General features: G+C 41.0%; 1 protein-coding gene across 1 annotated transcript in view; it reads right to left on the reverse strand.

Annotated features, from left to right (window-relative positions):
* GDA (guanine deaminase) overlaps window positions 1-21,333 on the reverse strand; it is a 107,230-nt gene that overhangs the window by 54,053 nt on the left and 31,844 nt on the right. Inside the window, exon 2 of the mRNA XM_002708206.5 lies at window positions 4,386-4,474. Within this exon, the coding sequence (XP_002708252.1) occupies window positions 4,386-4,474 (89 nt within the window). The remainder of the gene's footprint in view (window positions 1-4,385; window positions 4,475-21,333) is intronic.

The following is a 21,333-nucleotide window of genomic DNA, read 5'->3' on the forward strand; positions in this document are numbered from 1 at the left end:
AAAGAATTTGAACTTGAAAGTAGATACTGACAAGACTCCCTATGTTGCCAAATGTATGGCAAATAAAGTTATGGGCAGCCCTCAATGTTTTGTTTTAAAAACAGAGCTAGGAATGGTGGTGATGGTGAGATGAGCATGATGACAGTGACAGCAGTTAGGATTTACAGAATAACTACACATACTAGTCACTGGGTACTCTGGGTACTGCATTCTATGTGTACTATCTCAGTAGAGGGAGACAGATTATCACAGAGCTGGAGGGTATGCACTCTGGGCTCAGACTGCCTGGACATGAAGCCTCACTATACACCAGCAGATGGATATTCCACATGTTATTTTCTCTGTCTGTGACTTAGTTTCCCTTATATAAAAATGGAGATGGTAGTAGCACAAGGGGCTACTCTGAGGACCAGTTAGTTTAAGAATATTGCCTAGATAATGGAAAGCATCAATAAATGTCGCTGGTGATGAGGTAATGCTCACATAAAACTTTTGACACAGAGAGTATTGTTACCTTCATTTATACAGGGTACGGTAAAGTTTCAGACAGTTAAGTAGCTTGGAAAAAAGAAATCATTAGTCGGCTCTGGAGCTGAAAGTCCAAGCCAGGTACATTGTCTGTAGGCTCAGTACTCTCGGTGACTATACTTCAGGGTGACAATTCCCTATGGAAGTGAAGCGCTGTGACACCTTGTAAGTGTGGCAGGGAGGCAGTGTTAAGCAGGCCTATGGTGCAAGTGGAACACAGAGAGGGAAGATGAGTAGGTGTTCAGAGTCAGTCACTGCTCTCCACGACCTGACAGTCCTTTTCTTTTGCTTTCCCCATTGCATACAGTGAAAAGGCAGTGTGACTTCTTCACGTGGCTGAACTGTGCCAGCAAGTAATAGGTATTTCCCAAGTATCTTGCTATGTTTAAGGAACTCTGCTAAGCCTGTGGGGAGTCCAAAGAAGAATAAGGCAACTTCTTGTAGCAAATTCTTGTCCTCAAACACTTTATAATGCGGTTTAGAGTATGGTTGACTGACAGCGTGCACGTGTGTGTGTGTGTGTGTGTGTGTGTGTAAGAGAGACAGAGAGACAGAGAGACAGAGAGACAGAGAGAGAGAGAATGAATCTGATTAAACATAAAGGGTCTTAAGGTACCATCATCTCACTCCTGAATATTTATACAAGTAAAACAAGACATACATTTTTTTTTAAAAAGGGGTTGCACAAAAATGTTTACAGCAGCTTTATTTATATGAACCTTAAAGTAGAAATCACTTAAATACCCATCACAGAAAACAGAAATTTTTAAAAACCTATGGTACAATATAATACTACTAAGCATTAAAAAGACTAAACTATTGATGCATGTAACAATATAGATGAATCTCAAAAACATGCTGTTGAATGGGAGAATCCAGACACAAAGAATATGGGTATACACTGTGTCATTCTATTTATGTGACATCCAAAAACAGGCAAAAGACATCCATGTGACAGGAATCAGAGGCTAGGGAGTTACCAGAAGAAACTCAAGGGAACTTTCTAAGATAAGCATGTTCCATTTTGACTGGTGTTTCAATTAAATAGGGGTGTGTGTGTGTGTGTGTGTGTGTGTGTATCTCAAAACATATCAAATTATATACTTGAGATTTATGCATTTCAGTATATAGAAAGTTTTCCTAAGAAAACAACAGGAAAGTTTTTCTTAAAGAGGGTCTTAATTACTTGATTTACTGATTTAACACACATAGGGTATTTTGTAGTCAAGGAGGAGGGGATTGAGAGAATATTTGTTTCTGTTTCTTGTTTTAGTTGGCAGGCTGTGACATATTGCATCTTGGGTTTAGGATGATGAATCTGGTGGTGGTGCGCACGTGTTGGGAGACTCCTGCAACCTCCCAAACATGAGATTCTGAATAAAAATTATAGAACAGAAAGGGAAAGTATGAATATGAGATAAAGAACTCAATCTTTTATTAGATCTAGGAAGGGAAGGAGAGAAATGAGTCAGTGTAAGGTTTTGAACAGTGAGCTGAACATATGACATAAACCACAGAGAATTTAGAAGGAAAGTCTGTTTTGGAGGGGTTGTATGTGATGTCATTCTAAGCTTAGCATCAAAGTGTGATATTCATGTGTCCAAGGAGTAAGTGGAGATGTGGGATAAGAGGTCATATGGGAATTAAAGATGGGATTCAGATTTAAGAATCTTCTTTATGTAAACAACCTTACAAAATAGTTGTACTAGAGATTTGTGGAGAAGAAAGAACGAAACTAAACCTTGCACAGCACTCCAGACTCCAGGAGTAACTTCAAGGAAGAGAAGGTCATGACTGGTCTTGGCGGACTGTTAGGAGGATGAGGGTACCCAGGGCACAGCTCATCAAGGACAGTAAGGAAGGGAGAGTTTCAAGAAGGGACAGGGCAAAACCATAAGGGTCAAAGATGTGTAACCTCAGGAAAGAACCTGGACACCAGTGCAATGACTGGGAGACCCTTGATTACAGAGCAATTAGGTCTTTAATTTAAAAAGTACCCATTGAGTCTCTAGCATAGTGCTGGGGAGAAAGTGATGACCTGAAAGACAGGTGTTACAGAAATCATGGGCAGATGGAAAGTTCCATTCCAAATCGCTAGTGAAAGTTAGGAGGTGGAAGATAGCAAGTCACTGCTCACCCAGCAGCAGAAATGAAAGCAAAGGAGATAACTCAGGTACAAAGTGTTCAGAGGCAACAGAGGGCAGAGGTTTATTGAACCTGTCATTCAACTTTCACCCAGAAAAGCTGCAACTCCTTTTAGGAGATAGGACACATTGTAAAATGCCTCTAAATAGAAAACTTCACATCATCAAGGTTATAGTGCAGGATTTATCGCAGCTATCAGTACGTGCAGAGGCCATGAGCTGTGGAAGCAGCATGGGAGATCAGAGGTCAGAGGGCTCACTTCCTCATTTTGCAGCGAGAGCACATGGCTGTTTGAGAATGGCAAGGTCATTTTCAGACTTGCAATGTGTTAGAGACCCAGCTGGGATTAGAGCTCTGTTCTCCATTCACCCACAGCACCACTTATGGCTAAATCACAGCTATCAAAAACCAAGTTTCAGGCAAAGCAGAGAAGGTCTGGAGGATGCAGCAGAAGGGAAGTTTTTCTTCCTCCCTCTGACTTCAGCTTTCCCCTCGACACCTTACTTAATCACCATCAGAATTTCCTTAGAAAATCTTGGTCCTCCAGGTAAAATCATCAACTTCACATCCAAAACCTGCAATGCTAGGCAAGTCCTATCATAATTTGGCAAAAGAGAACAATGCATAACCCAAATAGATCTATCAGAACATGCACTGACACTCGCAATGTAAGATTACAGACAGGCCTGCAATGCCCAGTCTCTTTGCACACCAAGGTTATCCTTGTCAACCTGCCCTGATGGCACGTCATGCTCCCATTGATCTGAGGACCTCAGGACTGGCCCTTTGAACAAGAAATGCAAGGCTGTGAAATAAGCAACATCTTGCTGGGAAGCGAGGAGGAGGGAGAAGGTGAGAGCCTGCTGCAAGTGCAATGAAACTTCAGAAACAGTCATCCTGCCTCTCTGGGCTGTGACCAGACACGAGCTTTACAGCCAAATGAACTCAAGGAACAGAAATGGCATGCTTTACACCTTACTGCAATAAAGTTTAGTATTATGGTTCAAACTGGGTGTTTTAATCCCCAGCTCAATGCTCCTCTCACTACATTACCCTAAAATTAATTTCCAAATGATGGGACAGTTTGCGGGTGGGAGGGTGGTTGTGGGGGGAAGAACCATTATAATCCAAAAGTTGTACTTTTGAAATTTATTAAATAAAAGTTTTCTATGAAAATTGTATTTCCAGAAGGAAAATGGTACCAATTTTACCAATCAGGCTATGAAGACAGTGAGCCAATCACAGGAAACATCCTTTAGGCAAATATTAAAAAACACTAAAATCGCAGCTCAAATATACTTCTAGAATAGGTCTTCCCTATTCCCTGAGTAACTGCTCTACAAATTCTCTCCCCCTCCCACTTCCCAATAGCTCATCTGTGCCACAGCCCTCCCTCTGACTTCCTTTATAGAAGACTTCAGTCTATCACTGTCACGTGTATGTATCTGTAGACTTGATTGTCTGCATAACCCATGAGCTGCCAATCTATTGAGAACAAGGACCTTGAATATCTTTTCCACTCCAGATTATAGTGCTACACATAGTAGGCTGCACAAATACCTGCTGAAGAAATGAAATAATGATGGCAGTCTTGTTCTCAGTTTCCATCCCCCGACTTCTTGTGACACTGTCTGTCTCCCAAGGCAGTTTCCCTATCATTTAAGTCTCATTAATGGCACCCAGCAATAAAGAAGAAGTTGGTGATGACTTACTGGTGACTCAGTTCTCTTATTTCACACGGCTTGAAGCACCATTCCTTGGCCAGCCTTTCTTGTTGAGATGCTTCTTCTAAAAACACTATCTTTAAAAGAAAGAAAAGAATCACACAGTAATGGAACATTGTCATTAAATACCTACATTTTTTAAAGAGCTAATATTGCAGTTGAGTTCATTTGAAAAGTTATTTAATATCAAATGAGATTGAGTGCAGAGACAGGAAGACAGAGATTTGCCTTTGGTCATTCAATTCTCCTTTTCTGCCACTTACATTTATCTAAGTGAGGTTCCAAAAAATCCCAGTCTGAAGATATAATGTATAAAAAATGGCCTAATGGCATCTATTCTTCCCCTGTCACTGAAAATGATGAAGGGAAACAATTGTTTTAAAAAGAATACCTCTCCTCAGATGAATAAAAGATTTTGCTATGGGAAACCCAAGTCCAGAGGACATAGTGATAGCATAGACAATTTATTAACACTAAATGTATCTGCACATGATAAATGCCTGGCAACTGAGTCATGGTATAAACTATGTTGATGTCATGATGTTATATGAAGAGCTTTATTATTATGTTTTTCTAATAATGTGTAAGAGACACATTATTGTGGGTTAGATAAAAGGTTGATCTCTCAAGTTAGGCTTATGAAGACTGAAGATCAAGGTCGACAGCTGGACAACCATGTATGTGTTCATCTTTTGTGGCCTGGTTTCCCCATCTACAAACTCAGGTAATAAGAGTGCAGGCTTCACAGATCAATGGTGAGACCTAAATATGATCATTCTGGTGATGAGGTTAGCACATACCTGGAACATGTTAAGTGTTGTTTCTGTTATTGACTATTTTTTAAGTACAGTGTGATTGTTCTCTCTATAAAGCAAGAAAGGAATGAAAGAATGAAATTTATATGCAGTAAATATTTTTAAATGTAATATTGTAAGAAAAAAGTTTCCTGGAATATGTTGAAAAAACCTTGCTGGATTAAAATGTGTCTAATCAATTAAAAGGCAATATACCTCAGGAAAAATAATTTGTGTTATAAGAAAATAAATGCTGGCATCTTTATTCATTGGTATACTCTTTTGTAAAAAAATGAAATTTTGATCAGAAGAGAAATTAAAAATACAATTTTTTTTTTTTGACAGGCAGAGTGGACAGTGAGAGAGAGAGACAGAGAGAAAGGTCTTCCTTTTGCCGTTGGTTCACCCTCCAATGGCCGCCGCGGCTGGCGCTGATCCGATGGCAGGAGCCAGGTACTTATCCTGGTCCCCCATGGGGTCCAGGGCCCAAGCACTTGGGCCATCCTCCACTGCACTCCTGGGCCACAGCAGAGAGCTGGCCTGGAAGAGGGGCAACCGGGACAGAATCCAGTGCCCCAACTGGGACTAGAACCCAGGGTGCCGGCACCCCTAGGCGGAGGAATAGCCTATTGAGCCGCGGCGCCAGCCTAAAAATACAATTCTTAAATTCTTAAATTAAAAAAGTAGTAACTGGCTAATTCTAAAAATATGTTAGAATCAATAAACTTCAAAAAAGAGCAATCGATAAACATCAGATACATAATTCATCAAAACCCATAAAACAGAATGTATATCTCAAAGCTGATTTACTGTGAACCTCATGAATAATTAAAGATAATATCTACAAAGTTCTATATTTATACATTTGAAGTAAAATTTGAAGTAATTTTTGAAGTAATATTTGAAGTAAAATTTTTGAGTGAAATATAAATTAACAAGCTTTATTAAGAAGATACAGAAAAACTGAACAACCCATAAATCTGGAAGAAACAGAGTTTTCAACTTTAGGGAAGTTTATGGTTTAGAACAGTGCTAGCAGAAATATAATGCCCTGTCAACAAACATGAGCCATGCACGCAATTTTAAATTTTCTAAGCAATACCAAAAGTATAAAAAGGAACAGGTAACATTAGTTTTAATATGTTTCAATATATATAAAAGATTATCATTCTATCATGAAATCAATATAAAAATTAGTTTTATCTTCTTTTGGATACTTAACCTTTCAAATTTCATGTTGCATTTAAAATATATTTCAATCAAATTGCAAAGCTTTCATCCAAAATACTTCTGTATATTTAGATTGTATATAATTTACAAAACATACTCTCACATATCCAGATGGTTCCAAACACACTTAAAAGCTTTCTAAAACTGAAATGAATATTAATTTATAAGTGTAATTATAGATCAAGTTAATGAAAATTACAGATAACATTTTAAAATCCATTTCCCCAGTTGCAGCACCCACATTTCAGGTGCTCAATATGAGCATAAATCTACTATATCGGATCTCAGAAGTTCAGAGAATTTCATAGCAAAGATAGGAAATTATGTGTTAGGTAGAGGGCTCTGGAGTATGTAGAAAAGTGGAACCTCTCTATTTCCACAAGCTAGCATGATCCTGCTTTCAGAACCTACAATGCATATATACACATACAAATACAGAGAAGCAAAAGGAGAAAATGACAAGCCAATGGCATTAGTTATTTAATAATACAGGTGCAAAAAAAAAAAAATCCCCCAGAAAACTGACAATAAAAATCAAAACTACTAGTAAGTCAGCACGTCAGCAGCAAGTAAGCCTCCACTGTTCTAACAAGCGAGACAGAGCTACCAATTTACAGCAGGTGGTTACTCATTAGGCAAGGGCTGAACTCTTCAAAGCCTCCTGGAATAAAACCACCTATCCTCCTTTACACTCTCCTCAGTCAACGCTCAAACATGAATTCACGTCTTCTTCCTGTACAAACTAGGGATCCTGATTTCTATCATTAACACCATAAAGGCCAGTCTAGGACATCCTTGTCCCTGTAAAGGCTCCTACCACACCACACTTCCAAAGTCCTGCACTATGACCTCGTCTTCCTGTCTCTCTGTAGGTAATAAATTCCCCTGTGTCTTCAATAATGGTGCTCATTTCTCTCTCTCTCTCTCTCTCTCTCTCTCTCTCTTTCTTTTTAGAGAGAGAGACAGACAGAAAGGTCTCCCTTCCATTGGTTCACCTCCAAAATGGCCGCTACAGCTGGCGCACTGCGTCGATCTGAAGCCAGGAGCCAGGTGCTTCCTCCTGGTCTCCCATGCAGGTGCAGGGCCCAAGCACTTGGACCATCCTCCACTGCACTCCTGGGCCACAGCAGAGAGCTGGACTGGAAGAGGAGCAACTGGGACAGAATCCAGTGCCCCAACTGGGACTAGAACCCAGGGTGCCAGCGCCACAGGCAGAGGATTAGCCAAGTAAACCGTGGCGCCCATTTCTCCCTTTTAACAGTGCTCTCTCCTCAGTACATGGCTTATGCTATACTTCTCAAAATAGTATGTTCTTGTGAAGTTAGAAGGGTTAATAGGTAGCTAGGAAAGTTTCCTGTGGTAATAAGGAATCAGATTCCTTATTTCTTATTGATGGTTAAAGCTGCCATCTGCTGATTAGACAAAAGGCATTGCTCACAAAAAGGAAAAGATTGATAGGGAATGCAATGGGTCCCCTGCCCTTAGGCAACCACATGAGAAACAAGGTTCTGGCTTCATACCAGAACACACAAGGCAGCATGTGTTGAGTGCTGAGCAACTGATCAGGTAGGAATAACCTACTTTAATTGGTCAGGTAAATAATATTTCTCAACTGTCACATCTCCCAAGCGGTTGACATGGTAATATTTGAACTAGTCAGGAACCATAACTGCTATGCAGTTACTGCTATAGATAAGACAAAGCAGACTCTGAAATATGGAAACTAGGTAGAAGAACTGATCAATTGATATACTCTCAATACCCAGACCTTGATGGACCTCTCACTTGGAGAACCCTCCTGGCAAGCAGGAGTCTTTGTTTCTGAATAAAATCTACTTTCACTTGCTTTGTTTACCCTTCTTTATTGTCTACATTGTAACTCTTCATCGCCATGAGACAAAGAACCTAGTCTGAACTCCTGTAACATTCTCACACGTCAGGGTCAAGCAATTTGGTATCTTCTGTACCCTTCAGGGTCATGTATAAACCAATTTCCTCCGGCTTCTTGTAGACAATCAAATCTGTTTTTCAAGTCTCTCGTCTTGCAGTTTCAAGACCATCTTTCCCCTCTCACTGATGTTCTCTCTTATCAGCCTTTCCCCTGTTCTTCAAATATGTCGACCCTTACCTAATCCTCACTCTTCCCACAAGTTTTGCCTCTGTCCATTATGATTTCAACCCTTCTGAAGACCACAGCCACTATTTCTGTGAACTCATCTTCAATGATTTGTTCTACTTCGCTTCAGACAACAACCCAAGACCACATCTTGGATGGATTCATGACCTACAACTGTTTCACAATACAAACCACCGTTCCACACATCTGAACCACCTCCCAGTTTGCCACTGCAACTACTACTATCCTAATGAGCCCTCCCTTTACTTTCTTCTTTCTATCTTTTCCCAGTCCTCCATCTATTAATTTATATTTACATTGTCTTTTAGTTAACCAATGTGTGCTAAAACTTCACCACTGACTGAACCTAACCAAAATGTACTTGAGAAGCCAAGCAGTGTTGAAATAAGGCAACAATATGGATAAAGGAAATCCATTGGCACCAGGCTCAAATGTGTTCCTACAAATATCTGTGCCTGGCACCCTATGACATTTCTTTAGCACTATAATTTTATTGCTAATGAAACTAATTGAAGATTGATTGCTTATCAACTGACAAATCATTAGAGATATTTTTAGTTTTAGATGAATATACAATTTTTTATGAAATATTTCAGCAAGAGTTCAAAGCACTGAAAAGTGTAGCTATAGCAAAACTCTTCATTTCTTTTTTTTTTAAGATTTATTTTATTTATTTGAAAGACAGAGTTACAGAGAGAAGTAGAGACAGAGAGAGGCCTTCCATCTGCTGACTCACTTCCCAGGTAGCTGCAACGGCCAGAGCTAGGCCAGTCTGAAGCCAGGAGCCAGGAGCTTCTTCCAGGTCTCCCACAAGGGTGTAGGGGCCCAAGGACTTGGGCCATCTTCTACTGCTACCCCAGGCCTTAGCAGAGAGCTGGATCAGAACAGGAGCAGCCAGGACCTGAACCTGTGCCCATGTGGGATGCTAGCACCACCAGAAGAGGAGCAGCCAGGACTGGAACCGGTGCCCATATGGGATGCCGGCGCTTCACGCCAGGGCTTTAACTCACTGTGCCACAGTGCTGGCCCCAAAACTCTTCATTTCTATCTACTTGATTTATGTGAAAATTTTTCTTAGCGCTCACATATATAAAAATAAAAAATAAGACAGAAATGCTGCTGCCCCAATTGTATTCAACAAACAACACACATTCATATATATAATCCAATGGGAGAAAATAACAGCCCATCTATTTTTTTTTTTTTGACAGGCAGAGTGGACAGTGAGAGAGAGAGAGAGAAAGGTCTTCCTTTGCCGTTGGTTCACCCTCCAATGGCCGCTGCGGCTGGCACAATGTGGCCGGCACACCACACTGATCTGCAGGCAGGAGCCAGGTGCTTCTCCTGGTCTCCCATGCGGGTGCAGGCCCAAGAACTTGGGCCATCCTCCACTGCACTCCTGGGCCACAGCAGAGAGCTGGCCTGCAAGAGGGGCAACCAGGACAGAATCTGGCGCCCCGACCGGGACTAGAACCTGGTGTGCCGGCGCTGCAGGCAGAGGATTAGCCTATTGAGCCGCAGCGCCGGCCCAGCCATCTATTTTACATTTAAAAAATAACCTTTAAATTTTATTTAATTAAATTATCTTTAATTACTTTATGCTCTTAGGAAATTTTAAGTGTTTCGACTTATGTACAATTATGATACTGCAATTGTTAATCAATGAATGATTTCTATGGAGCACACATTTAGCCTAGTGATTAATATGCCCACTTACCACATCAGAGTGTGTGGGTTCAATTCCTATCTCAGGTTCCTGACTGTAGCTTCCTATTAATGCAGACCCTGGGAGGCAGTGGTGATGGCTCAAATAATTTAGCTCCTGCCACCTCTTGGGAGACCTTGATCAAGTTCCCCCTCCTGGCTTTGTTTCCACCCAAGGGCTTTTGATGGTATTTGATGTGAACAGCCAATAGAAGCTCTCTTTCCCTCTCTGTTTGTCTGTCTGTGTCTCTACCCCTCAATTAAAAATTTTTTTCAACAGAAAAAGACCTTTAAGGATAAAATTACATTCCAATAACAAAAACTGAGCAAGTAAAACAGAATTTGTAACTAAAGAAGAAGAGAAAGAAAAGAACTATGTAGTGTTTCATAGAATTAAAGTAGAGCTAGTTCATGGTTTTAAAAGGCAGATTAAGATGCATGTCAAATCACTGTGTTTTAATTTAACCAGAAATATTTTGAAAAATAATGACATGGCTTAGTTTTAACATGTATATTTAAAATTTTCCACAAATTGTGAGCTTTTAACATTAAAATTTAATAAAATTATACATACCAGCTTTTAAAAGTACAGAAACTTAAAAATTTCTTCAAAATTCTTTTAGGGAGCAAGCATATTAGCATAAAAGTGTGAGAGTACCTTTCCATTATACTCATTTCACAATGATGATTTTAAATCTGTCTACTCTCCAAATCTCTCACCTCATCTATCCCTAAAGTGTACATCACACACATGCCATCTGGAAAAATTGCAAGCAATCCCAAAGTCACTCAGTATGGGATTGGTTAAATACAACTAAACAGTGTAGTAAATAAGAGTGACAATTTATATTCACCCAGTAGAAGATTGTCCTTGGTACAATGTTCAGACTTCTAAAACACAGGTTGCTAGATAATATGCATGGTGTATTCACATTTGTGATAAGAGTATGCTCTGTGTGTGTGTGTGTGTGTGTGCGAGCGCGCATGCATGCACACGCTTGTGTTAAAGGGCTACTGTGCCTGAATTTGACTCTCTCTCTATGCAAGAAACTGGGAATCATTCCACTTTTATCATTATACCATTTTAGATTTAAAATTCTTAACAAGTATCTTATTCTAGTCAAAATAATTTCATTTAAATGTTTATGATAATGTAATATATTTAGAATAGAAATGCATTCAGTATAGCTTCTACTTGTCGAGCTTATAGTTGGGGAAAGAATGAATTAGATGAGGGAGGGGATGGTGAGAGAGTGCAATGGGCACTCTCAGATGAAGAGATAGAGGTCTGGTAGATGAAGATTTCAAAGAACAGGGAGAATGTTAAACATGATAGGTAGGATGTGGTACCTGATCAGTCCCCAGTGTTGGGGAGGAAGGGACAGAAGGAGTAATAGGGACAGATGCAGAGGCATCAAGGCAAAATGCTACAAGATGTGTTATAGACAGGAGTCACTATAAATAATATTGAAACTTTCATAAATCAAGTACTTTTAAATATGTATTTATTTGAAAGGCAGAGAGAGCGAGCGAGCAAGCAAGCAAGCAAGCAAGGGAAAGTACTGGCACTTCTGGTCCACTTCCTAAATGCTCACAACAACTGGGACTGGTCCAAGCCAAAGATGGGAGCCAGGAACTCCATTCAGGTTTTCCTTATGGGTGGCAGGGGCCCAAGTACTTGAACCACTTCTGCTGTCTCCTAAGGCTTACATTAGCAAGAAGTCGAAATCAACAGCCAGAGCGAATTATCGAACCCAGGCACTCTGATGTGGGACATGGGCATCTTAACTTCCAATCCAAATACACACCACACAAATCAGCCATTGAACAGATTTTTCTCTTGTTCTTGTTCATGTATTCACTCAGAAAATACTTTGAGTGTCCCCTGTGCAAGTAGCATTATTTCTGAAACTGGAAACAAGAAATCAATAGACATCTATAAGATGCATTGGATATGGCAGAAGTGCTATGATAAAAAATAAATGGAGGTAAATGGATGGGCTAAAATGTAGGGTATGATGGTCTTTATGAGAGATGATGTTTGAGCATAGATGTACATGAAGGGAGGGAGTGAACCAATTAAATAAATATTCTGGGAAGAACATTCCATGCAGGGGGATTATTTAGTGCAAGGGACCCAAGATGGGACAGTGCTTCGCATGTTTTGAAATGCTATAGATGCCAGTGGGGATATAGGAGAAGGACAAGAAGAAACAGTGATGGTTAATCAGTTCAAGGAGGTTGAAAAAAGCTTTAGGTCATGATTCGGCCTTCAGATTTATTTTAAGAAAAGCTCTAAAAATGCTTTGGAAAACAAAGGTAGCAGGGCCAGCATTGTGGGTAAGCTGCCACTTGCAACAATGGCAGCCCATATTGGAGTGTGGGTTCAAGTTCTGGCTTCTCTGCTTCTGATCCAGCTCCCTGCTAATTTCATTGGTATAGCAAATCATGGCCCCAAGTACTTGGAAACTGCCATCCAAAAATCCAGATGGAGTTCCTGGTTCCTTACTTCAGCTGTTGCAGCCATATGGGGAGTGAACCAGCAGATAGAAGACCTCTCCCTCTCCCTCTCCTTCTCCCTTTCCCTCTCCTTCCCTCTCCTCTCTCTCTCCCTCTCCCTCTCCTTTTCCCTCCTCTCCCTCTCCCTACCCCTACCTCTACCTATCTATCTCCACCCAACCATTCTGCCTTTCAAATAAATATTTTTAAAAACAAAAATGAATGTGGAAAATTATAAAATAAGGTTGATATTTGCTTCATAGAGCAGTGGCTTTTTTATCCCACGGTTCCCTGGGTTTATGTGGCCATGCACTCATTCACTATTGAGTGCCTGTTGTGACCCACAGCCTTCTTCACAGGCCCACGATCTAGGTGGGCTGTCAAGCACATGCATGATCATTAAAAAACCACATTTCATAAAATCATAGATGGTTCCAGCTGGCAGGGACCTTCTCATCTAAATCCCTTGTTTTCCAGATGAGGAAATTGAGTCCCTTCTGTTGAGCAAAACAACCCCAAGTGCTTTCTGACTTGAAACTGGGACTATTTAGGATGAGCAATAATGAGAATGTCAGGCATACTGACGCCAAAAGTGGATGAGTAATGACTGTCAGCTAATGAAACAGATCTCTTCAAGATAGAGGCTTCAAACACCAGACGGCAAATCTGGGCAAGAGACATGTTGCTATGGAACACGGTAAATTGCTCTTGGGGTCATTATGAAATAGCTCATTATCCAATGAAGTAAGGTAACACATATCTCAACCCATCACACAAAATCCACTGTCAAGTCACTGTATTGAGAGAAAAAAAAAACAGATAAAAATATAACATCTCAAAGATTTCTGAAGCTTTTGGGCAGTAATTAAAATTGCCATATGAGCTCAAACCAAGTCAAATAGATTGATGGAAAAGAAAGATGAAATGAGATTGTCTTTTTTTTTTTTTTAAGTCAACCTATAAAGGTAGGATGGAGCAAATAATGTAATGAAAGCTCCAAGCAGTAGCATTAGGGACTTAGATCTTTTAGTTCAACATTCTCCTTCACCAGATTATGTGAAATGCCCAGAGTACAGAGAAAGCAGGGAGTATCTGCCAAAGCAGATCTATATTTCTAGAGATGGTTCCACATCTCTGTAACTGCTTCCCTGATAGTATAAACCAAAGTTCAAGAAAATTTCTCAAAAGGGCCAGATAGCTCATATTTTAGGTTTTGGGGGCCATATAACCTCTTTTGTACCACTTAACTCTGCCATGGTAGTGCAAAGGCAACCAGAGAATTTATAAACAAATAGGTGTGACTATATTCCAAGAAAACATTACACTTTGAAACTAAAATTTGCATTTTATATAACTTTTCTTGTTATAAATCTGATTTTAGAAAACATTTTTTAAAACTCTGTACAGTTGGCTCACAGGCCATATAATATTCAGCAGTGGGCTGGATTTGGCCTGTGGGTGATAGTTGCCAATTGCTGATGCAGACTCCTAAAACGATGCAAGGAAATTAAAATCATGTTACTTGAAAACCATCCTAGAGGCTTACACTAGCATTTCTATGAAGCTTTATCTTTATGTCTGGTTTTCAATTGTTTATAACTTAACTGTAGGGCCTGATCAAGTGTCCTTGGAAGAGTACCGATTCCACTTGCTTACCAAGTCCCATTTTGCTGTAGAAATAACACATCTCTTGGTTGATTTAAAAAAATAACATCAGGGAGAAATCAAGATACATTTCAGTAGGCAATGGATAAATAAACTGTGGTGCATTCCTGCAATGGGGTATCATTGAGCACTAAAAGAATGAAGCTATCAAGCCATCAAAACACATGAAGGAAAATTAAATGCATGGCCGGCGCCGTGGCTCACTAGGCTAATCCTCTGCCTTGTGGTGCCGGCACACCGGGTTCTAGTCCTGGTCGGGGCACCGGAATCTTTGCCGGTTGCCCCTCTTCCAGGCCAGCTCTCTGCTATGGCCCGGGAGTGCAGTGGAGGATGGCCCAAGTCCTTGGGCCCTGCACCTGCATGGAAGACCAGGAGAAGCACCTGGCTCCTGCCTTCGGATCAGCACGGTGCGCTGGCCGCAGCATGCCGGCCGCAGTGGCCATTGGAGGGTGAACCAACGGCAAAAGGAAGACCTTTCTCTCTGTCTCTCTCTCTCACTGTCCACTCTGCCTGTCAAAAAAAAAAAAAAAAAAACTGCTCTAAAAAATAAAATCTTGAGGAAAAGAATGGTAAGTTCAAAGAATCAAGATCTGTAATAGGAACTTCATATACACCCTGTGTTGCAAAGTGATATAAGGTATAGACAGTCAAATCTGAGTAAAGGAAGTCATTTTCAAGGGGCGGGTTTGGGGGGGAGTACCTTTAGTCATTCTTCTTTCTACAGAAGCTACCACTAGTGAGTCATTGATTTTTTTTTTTTTTTTTGACAGGCAGAGTGGACAGTGAGAGAGAGAGACAGAGAGAAAGGTCTTCCTTTGCCGTTGGTTCACCCTCCAATGGCCGCCGCGGCCGGCGCACTGCGGCCAGCGCACTGCGCTGATCCGATGGCAGGAGCCAGGAGCCAGGTGCTTTTCCTGGTCTCCCATGGGGTGCAGGGCCCAAGCACCTGGGCCATCCTCCACTGCACTCCCTGGCCACAGCAGAGGGCTGGCCTGGAAGAGGGGCAACCGGGACAGAATCCGGCGCCCCGACCGGGACTAGAACCCGGTGTGCCGGCGCCGCTAGGCGGAGGATTAGCCTAGTGAGCCGCGGCGCCGGCCGAGTCATTGATTTTTAACAACATTTTACTAGAAAATAAAACAACACACTCCAAAATGATAGTACATGTGCTAATAATAAAAATACCTTAATGCATTTATCATGTGCTAGACACTATCCTACACAGTTTATATGCATTAACTTGTATGAAGTTCATAAGGATGCTATGAGAAACTATTACTAACCCTGTTTTACAGATGAGTAAACTGAGACACAGAGATATTAAGTGCCTCACCCAAAGTAATACAGCTGGTAGAGAGTAAATATGATTTGGCCCATGATCTGCCTATAGGCTAAGGGCTGTTTAACACTATGATTTGTATTTTTTAAAAAATTTATGTAATAACAAATAAGATATTTCTCACTTCCCTTCCTATTTTCTTGATATAATAATCCTTGATACCATTCCTTTTTTTCCTCCTTCCCTTAAAGCAGCCTAGGCAGGAGGGTGTGGTAGAACCAGAAATGTAGAGAAACATGGGCCTAAGGGACTAACTTTTGGCAGCCAAGGCTAGGAAGGCTCTCAGGGCCAGCAAACTGGGACTGGAGAAGTAGAGAGTCAAGGAAGAAGGTAGAGAGGATGGGGCTGTGACTGCAGAGACAGCCATTTGGGTCAGGAGATCACATATAATCAGTGAAAATAAGCAAGTACATCAATATATTGTAGACATGAGATTTATCCTTCTCAGAAGGGAATCACCAATACAGAAATGGTGAAGGCATTAGAACTGTGGTATCTGAATTGGAGATGTTGGGTTGTAACCAACTCCTAGTTCATAATTTAAGTATATAATATTATATGCACACACACACACTCACACACAGTAACACACACTTCCTAGACATAACTGCTGCCAGAATCTAGAACCAAGGACACTCAGCTGCAATCAGTACCCCTACTGCTCCAGTCTTGGTTCTTAGATACCATTCTTCTCTAAAAGAACCAGGTAATTACAGAGGTCATTCTGGGGCTGGAGCAATGAAAATACCAGATAAATCTGGAACAAAATTTTGTGCCTAAGGTAAGGAAATGTTCAAAATGTAGTTGCAGGATGGTCAAAATGACCCAGGAGCTACCTTGAACAAACTCCCACTAGCCAAATCTGGACCATTTTGAGAATTAAAATAAATGGTAGCAACATTGAAATCCAATGAATAAAAATGGTATCTAAATCCACACTGATGAATTAATGAGTGAGTAAACAGGAACAGTTCTTCCTTACAGCAGAACACTGATATATGTGGAAGAAATGATAGAATTTTAAAATGAGCATTTGGTAACTATAAAATAATAAATGATTCATGTACAAGTCATCAATGAATGTTAGAATTGGTGGGTGAAAATTTGCAATGGAACAGAATATTTATATAATTTTCAAAGTATGTCTCCATAAAGTTTATTTTTCAGAGAAAAAGCAGTAACTTTGCAGTGGAGAAATCTGGTAAACATTCCTTTAACCAAGTGGCCAAATTTAAGATCAGCAATAATAAGACTAATCAGCATCAAGTGCCTCCTGATGTGATGCACTGAGAAGAACATGCCATTACTTCTGTAATATTCCTGCTCAAAACACACAACCTGAACCTATTCATGAGAAAACAAGAGACAAATTGAAGGACATTCTTTTTTAAATTATTTTTAAAGATTTATTTAATTAAAAGGCAGAATTACAGAGAGAGAGAGAGGTCTTCCATGCACTCGCTCATTCCCCAGATGGCTGCAATGGCCAGAGAACTGTGCCAATCCAAAGCCATGAGCCAGGAGCCTCTTCCAGGTCTCCCACGTGGATTCAGGGTCCCAAGGTCTTGTGCCATCTTCTACTGCTTTCCCAGGCCACAGCAGAGAGTCGGATTAGAAGTGGAGCACCCAGGACTTGAACCGGCACTCATATAGGAGGTAGGCACTACAGGCAGTAGCTTTACCCACTATGCCACAGTACCAGCCCCAGGACATTCTTCTTCTTCTTCTTCTTCTTCTTTTTTTTTTTTTTTTTTTTTTTTTTTTTTTTTTTTTGACAGGCAGAGTGGACAATGAGAAAGAGAGACAGAGAGAAAGGTCTTCCTTTTGCCATTGGTTCACCCTCCAATGGCCGCTGCGGCCAGGGCACTGCGCTGATCCGAAGGCAGGAGCCGGGTACTTATCCTGGTCTCCCATGGGGTGCAGGGCCTAAGCACTTGGGCCATCCTCCACTGCACTCCCTGGCCACAGCAGAGAGCTGGCCTAGAAGAGAGGCAACCGGGACAGAATCCCGTGCCCCGACCGGGACTAGAACCCGGTGTGCTGGCGCCGCAAGGCGGAGGATTAGCCTAGTGAGCCGTGGCACTGGCCCATTCTTATTCTTAAAATTGCTTTGTATTCTTGAAAGTTACCCAGGTTGTAAAGCACAGAGAACTATCCAGAACTAAGCACCTGTTCCAAGTGGAAGGCAACTATAGAAATGGTACAAGTAAATGTAACTAGTGATTCTAGAATAGATTCTGATCTACAAGAGGGAATAGCCAACAAGGACATTGTTGGGCCTCTGGGAAATGTTGGAAAGTGTCTATCTGTGTTAATCTCTTGGTCCAGATGATTGTAGTTGATTATGTAAGAAAATATCCACAATTTTTAGCAAGTACATATTGAAATATTTTGACTGGAATAACTTTTTCTTAATAGTTCTGAAAAATATTGTGTCTATATACATTCATTGCATCTGCAGAGAGTAAGGAAGAATGAAATAAATTGTGTAAAGTGTTAACACTGGGGAATGTGCATAAGGCTATATGAGTTACCTGTGCTATTCCTGCAGCTATTCAAGAAAAACTCACTAAAAAACTCACTATTCCTTGGGTCACTTATAAAAATAAGAAATATGCCTAGATCCAAGATAGCAGAATAGAGAGAGACCTTACTGCTTTAGCCCAGGGGAAGATAGTTTTTAAAAAGTAGAGAGAGTGCAGTCTCAGAGAAGAGTTAGGGAGAAAATGGCCAAGGAAACTCCGCACAAATTAGAGGGACACTGTGGACCTACGTAGAGGGTGTAGACACATGCAATTCAGGACCCCCGCAGCTGAGAGCCCCAGCACCAGTTTTGGAGAGTGAGGTGAGACCAGATGCAGAAGCCCAAAGCCACTGGCAATAAAGCTGCAGGAAGAGCCTGGCATGAGTTTGACTTGGAGCCCTGTAGGGGGCAGTGTACCTGCCAAACTAGAGGAGAAAAAAAAGGGAGCACGTTTCTCTCTCCCTGACCACCCTGCACCAGGGGCCTGTAAGAAGCCTAGAGGGCAGGGGCCATTTAGGACATAGGTAACAGCTGTGCTAGCTCGTGTCCATATGCCAACCAACCAGCTGAACAGAGATGCCCGAGTCTGGCTGGGAGAATTGACTGGAGATTAGGTGTTCACAACTGTAGGACCCTTGTGTGCCAGGACTGTGAAAACACTGTGGCTGCATGGGAGGGTGCAGGGTGTGCCTGGGTCTTTGGGCAGTCACTGTGGGAGGCTTCACATGCTCGAGGCTCCCTGATTCCCTGCTGAGGGTCTTGCTGCAAAATCTGTGCTTATACCAAGGACTGCATGGATCTTTTGTGCGGTTCTTGAGGCAGTGCAGATGAATATTGTACCCACTAGGGCTAGCGCCCAGGCACTGGTCTCCTTTGAGGAGAGGAGGTGAGTGTGAGACTACACCAACAGAACAAAACAAACCTCCACTCTGATTTTAAAAATAGGAGATTTACCATGCCCAACTTGGGTGTTAACTTGGATACTCCCTTCACCCTGGGGCACTGAACAATGCTCCCTGGCCACACCAACCACACACCTCTGGGTATTCATGAGAGAGCAGATACTGCACTAAGCCACAGAGGCATAGTCCAAAGATAAAAGACATCAGAGGGAAAAACAAAACAAAACAAAAAGAAGCCAACAGTTATCTCCACAAATGCTGAATAATAAGTGCAGCAATTCAAGAAACAAGAGTAAGGAAGACAACATGACACCACTAAAGAACACAACACTTTAATACTAGAATGTGAAGATGAGGAGATTGAAGAAATGCCAGAAATAGAATTCAAAAAAATTACCGTAGGATTACTTAGAAGTAATCAGAAGTTAATCCATGAACTAATGAAATCTGTACATGACATCATAGAAAATTTCTATCATGAAATTGAAATCTTAAAGAGAAATCAAAATGAAATCTTAGATATGAAGAATTCAATAGAACAAATAAAAAATCTGATGGAAAACCTTAGCAACAGACACAGTGAGCAGAATAAAGAGTATCTGAGTTAGAAGACAAATCTCTCAGGGCAGGCGCTGTGGCGCAGTAGGTTAACACCCTGGCCTGAAGCGCGGGCATCCCATATGTGTGCTGGTTCTAGAGCCATCTGCTCTACTTCCCATCAAGCTCTCTGCTATGGCCCGGGGAAAGCAGAAGGTGGCCCAAGTGCTTGGGCCCCTGCACTTGTGTGGGAAACTGGGAAGAAGCTCCTGGCTCCTGGCTTTGGATCAGTGCATCTCCAGCCATATTGGCCAATTGGGAAGTGAACCATCAGATGAAAGAACTCTCTCTCCCCCTCTCTCTCTGCCTCTCCTTTCTCTGTGTAATTCTTACTTTCAAATAAATAAATAAATAAATCTTAAAAAAAGAAGACAAATCTCTGGAAATTTTACAGTCATACCCCCCACAAATAAGATGAAATTAGAAAACTTTAAAAAACAATGTCAGAGATCTATGAAATCCTATCAAACAACTCAACATATGGGTCTTAAGCATTCCTGAAGGCAGGGAAAGACAGAATGGATTATAAAGCCCTTTTACTGAAATAATTAGAGAAAACTTCTTTCATTTGGAGAAAGGGATGCCCAAATATAGAAAGTACATAGAATTCCTAATAGACATGACCAGAAAAGAACCTCACCATGACACATTGTATTCAAACTCTCCACAGTAGAACGTAAAGGCAAGATTTTATAATGTGCGTGAGAGAAACCCCAGATTACTTCCAGAGGATCTCCAATTAGACTCACAGCAGACGTCTCAACAAAAACCCTACATGCTAGAAGAGAATGGCGAGATATATTCCAAGTCTTAAGATAAAAAGCCTGTCAACCCAGAATACTGTACCCTGCAAAACTTTCATTTATGAATGAAGGTGAAATAAAGATCTTCCATAACAAACAGAAATTGAAAGAATTTGTTACCAACCATCCAGCCTTACAAAAGACGCTTGAGGGTATGCTACACCCAGAAACACAGAAACACAGTCATCACTATGAAAGAAAGTGAAGGCAGAAAATCTCCCAGTAAAAGCACAAAAGAAATCCAAAGTAAACAATAGGAATATTTATGGGAAAATGGTAGGGCACAGTCATTACTTATCAATAGTAACCTTGAATCTAAATGGCTTCAACTTTCCAGTTAAAAGATACAGACTGCCAGAATGGATTAAAAACAAAACCCATCTATTTGCTGCCTACAAGAAACATATCTCATCAAGAAAGATGCAGACTAAAAGTAAAAGGATGGAAAGAGATATTCCATGCTAACAGAAACCAAAAAAGAGCTGGTGTAGCCATCCTATTAGCAGACAAAATAGACTTTATCACAAAACTATTAAAAGAGACAAAGAAGGGCACTATGTAATGATTAAGGGATTGATTAAACAGGAAGATGTAACTATAATAGATGTATATGCACCTAATCACGGGGCACCTAGCTATTTAAAAGAAATGTAGATGGATCTAAAGGGAGACATAGACTCCCATACAATAGGAACAGGGGACTTCAGTACCCCACGTTCAGCAATGGACAGATAAACCAGAG

The sequence above is a fragment of the Oryctolagus cuniculus genome, chromosome 1 (genome assembly GCF_964237555.1).
Source record: "Oryctolagus cuniculus chromosome 1, mOryCun1.1, whole genome shotgun sequence".
In the NCBI taxonomy this organism is placed as follows: domain Eukaryota; kingdom Metazoa; phylum Chordata; class Mammalia; order Lagomorpha; family Leporidae; genus Oryctolagus; species Oryctolagus cuniculus.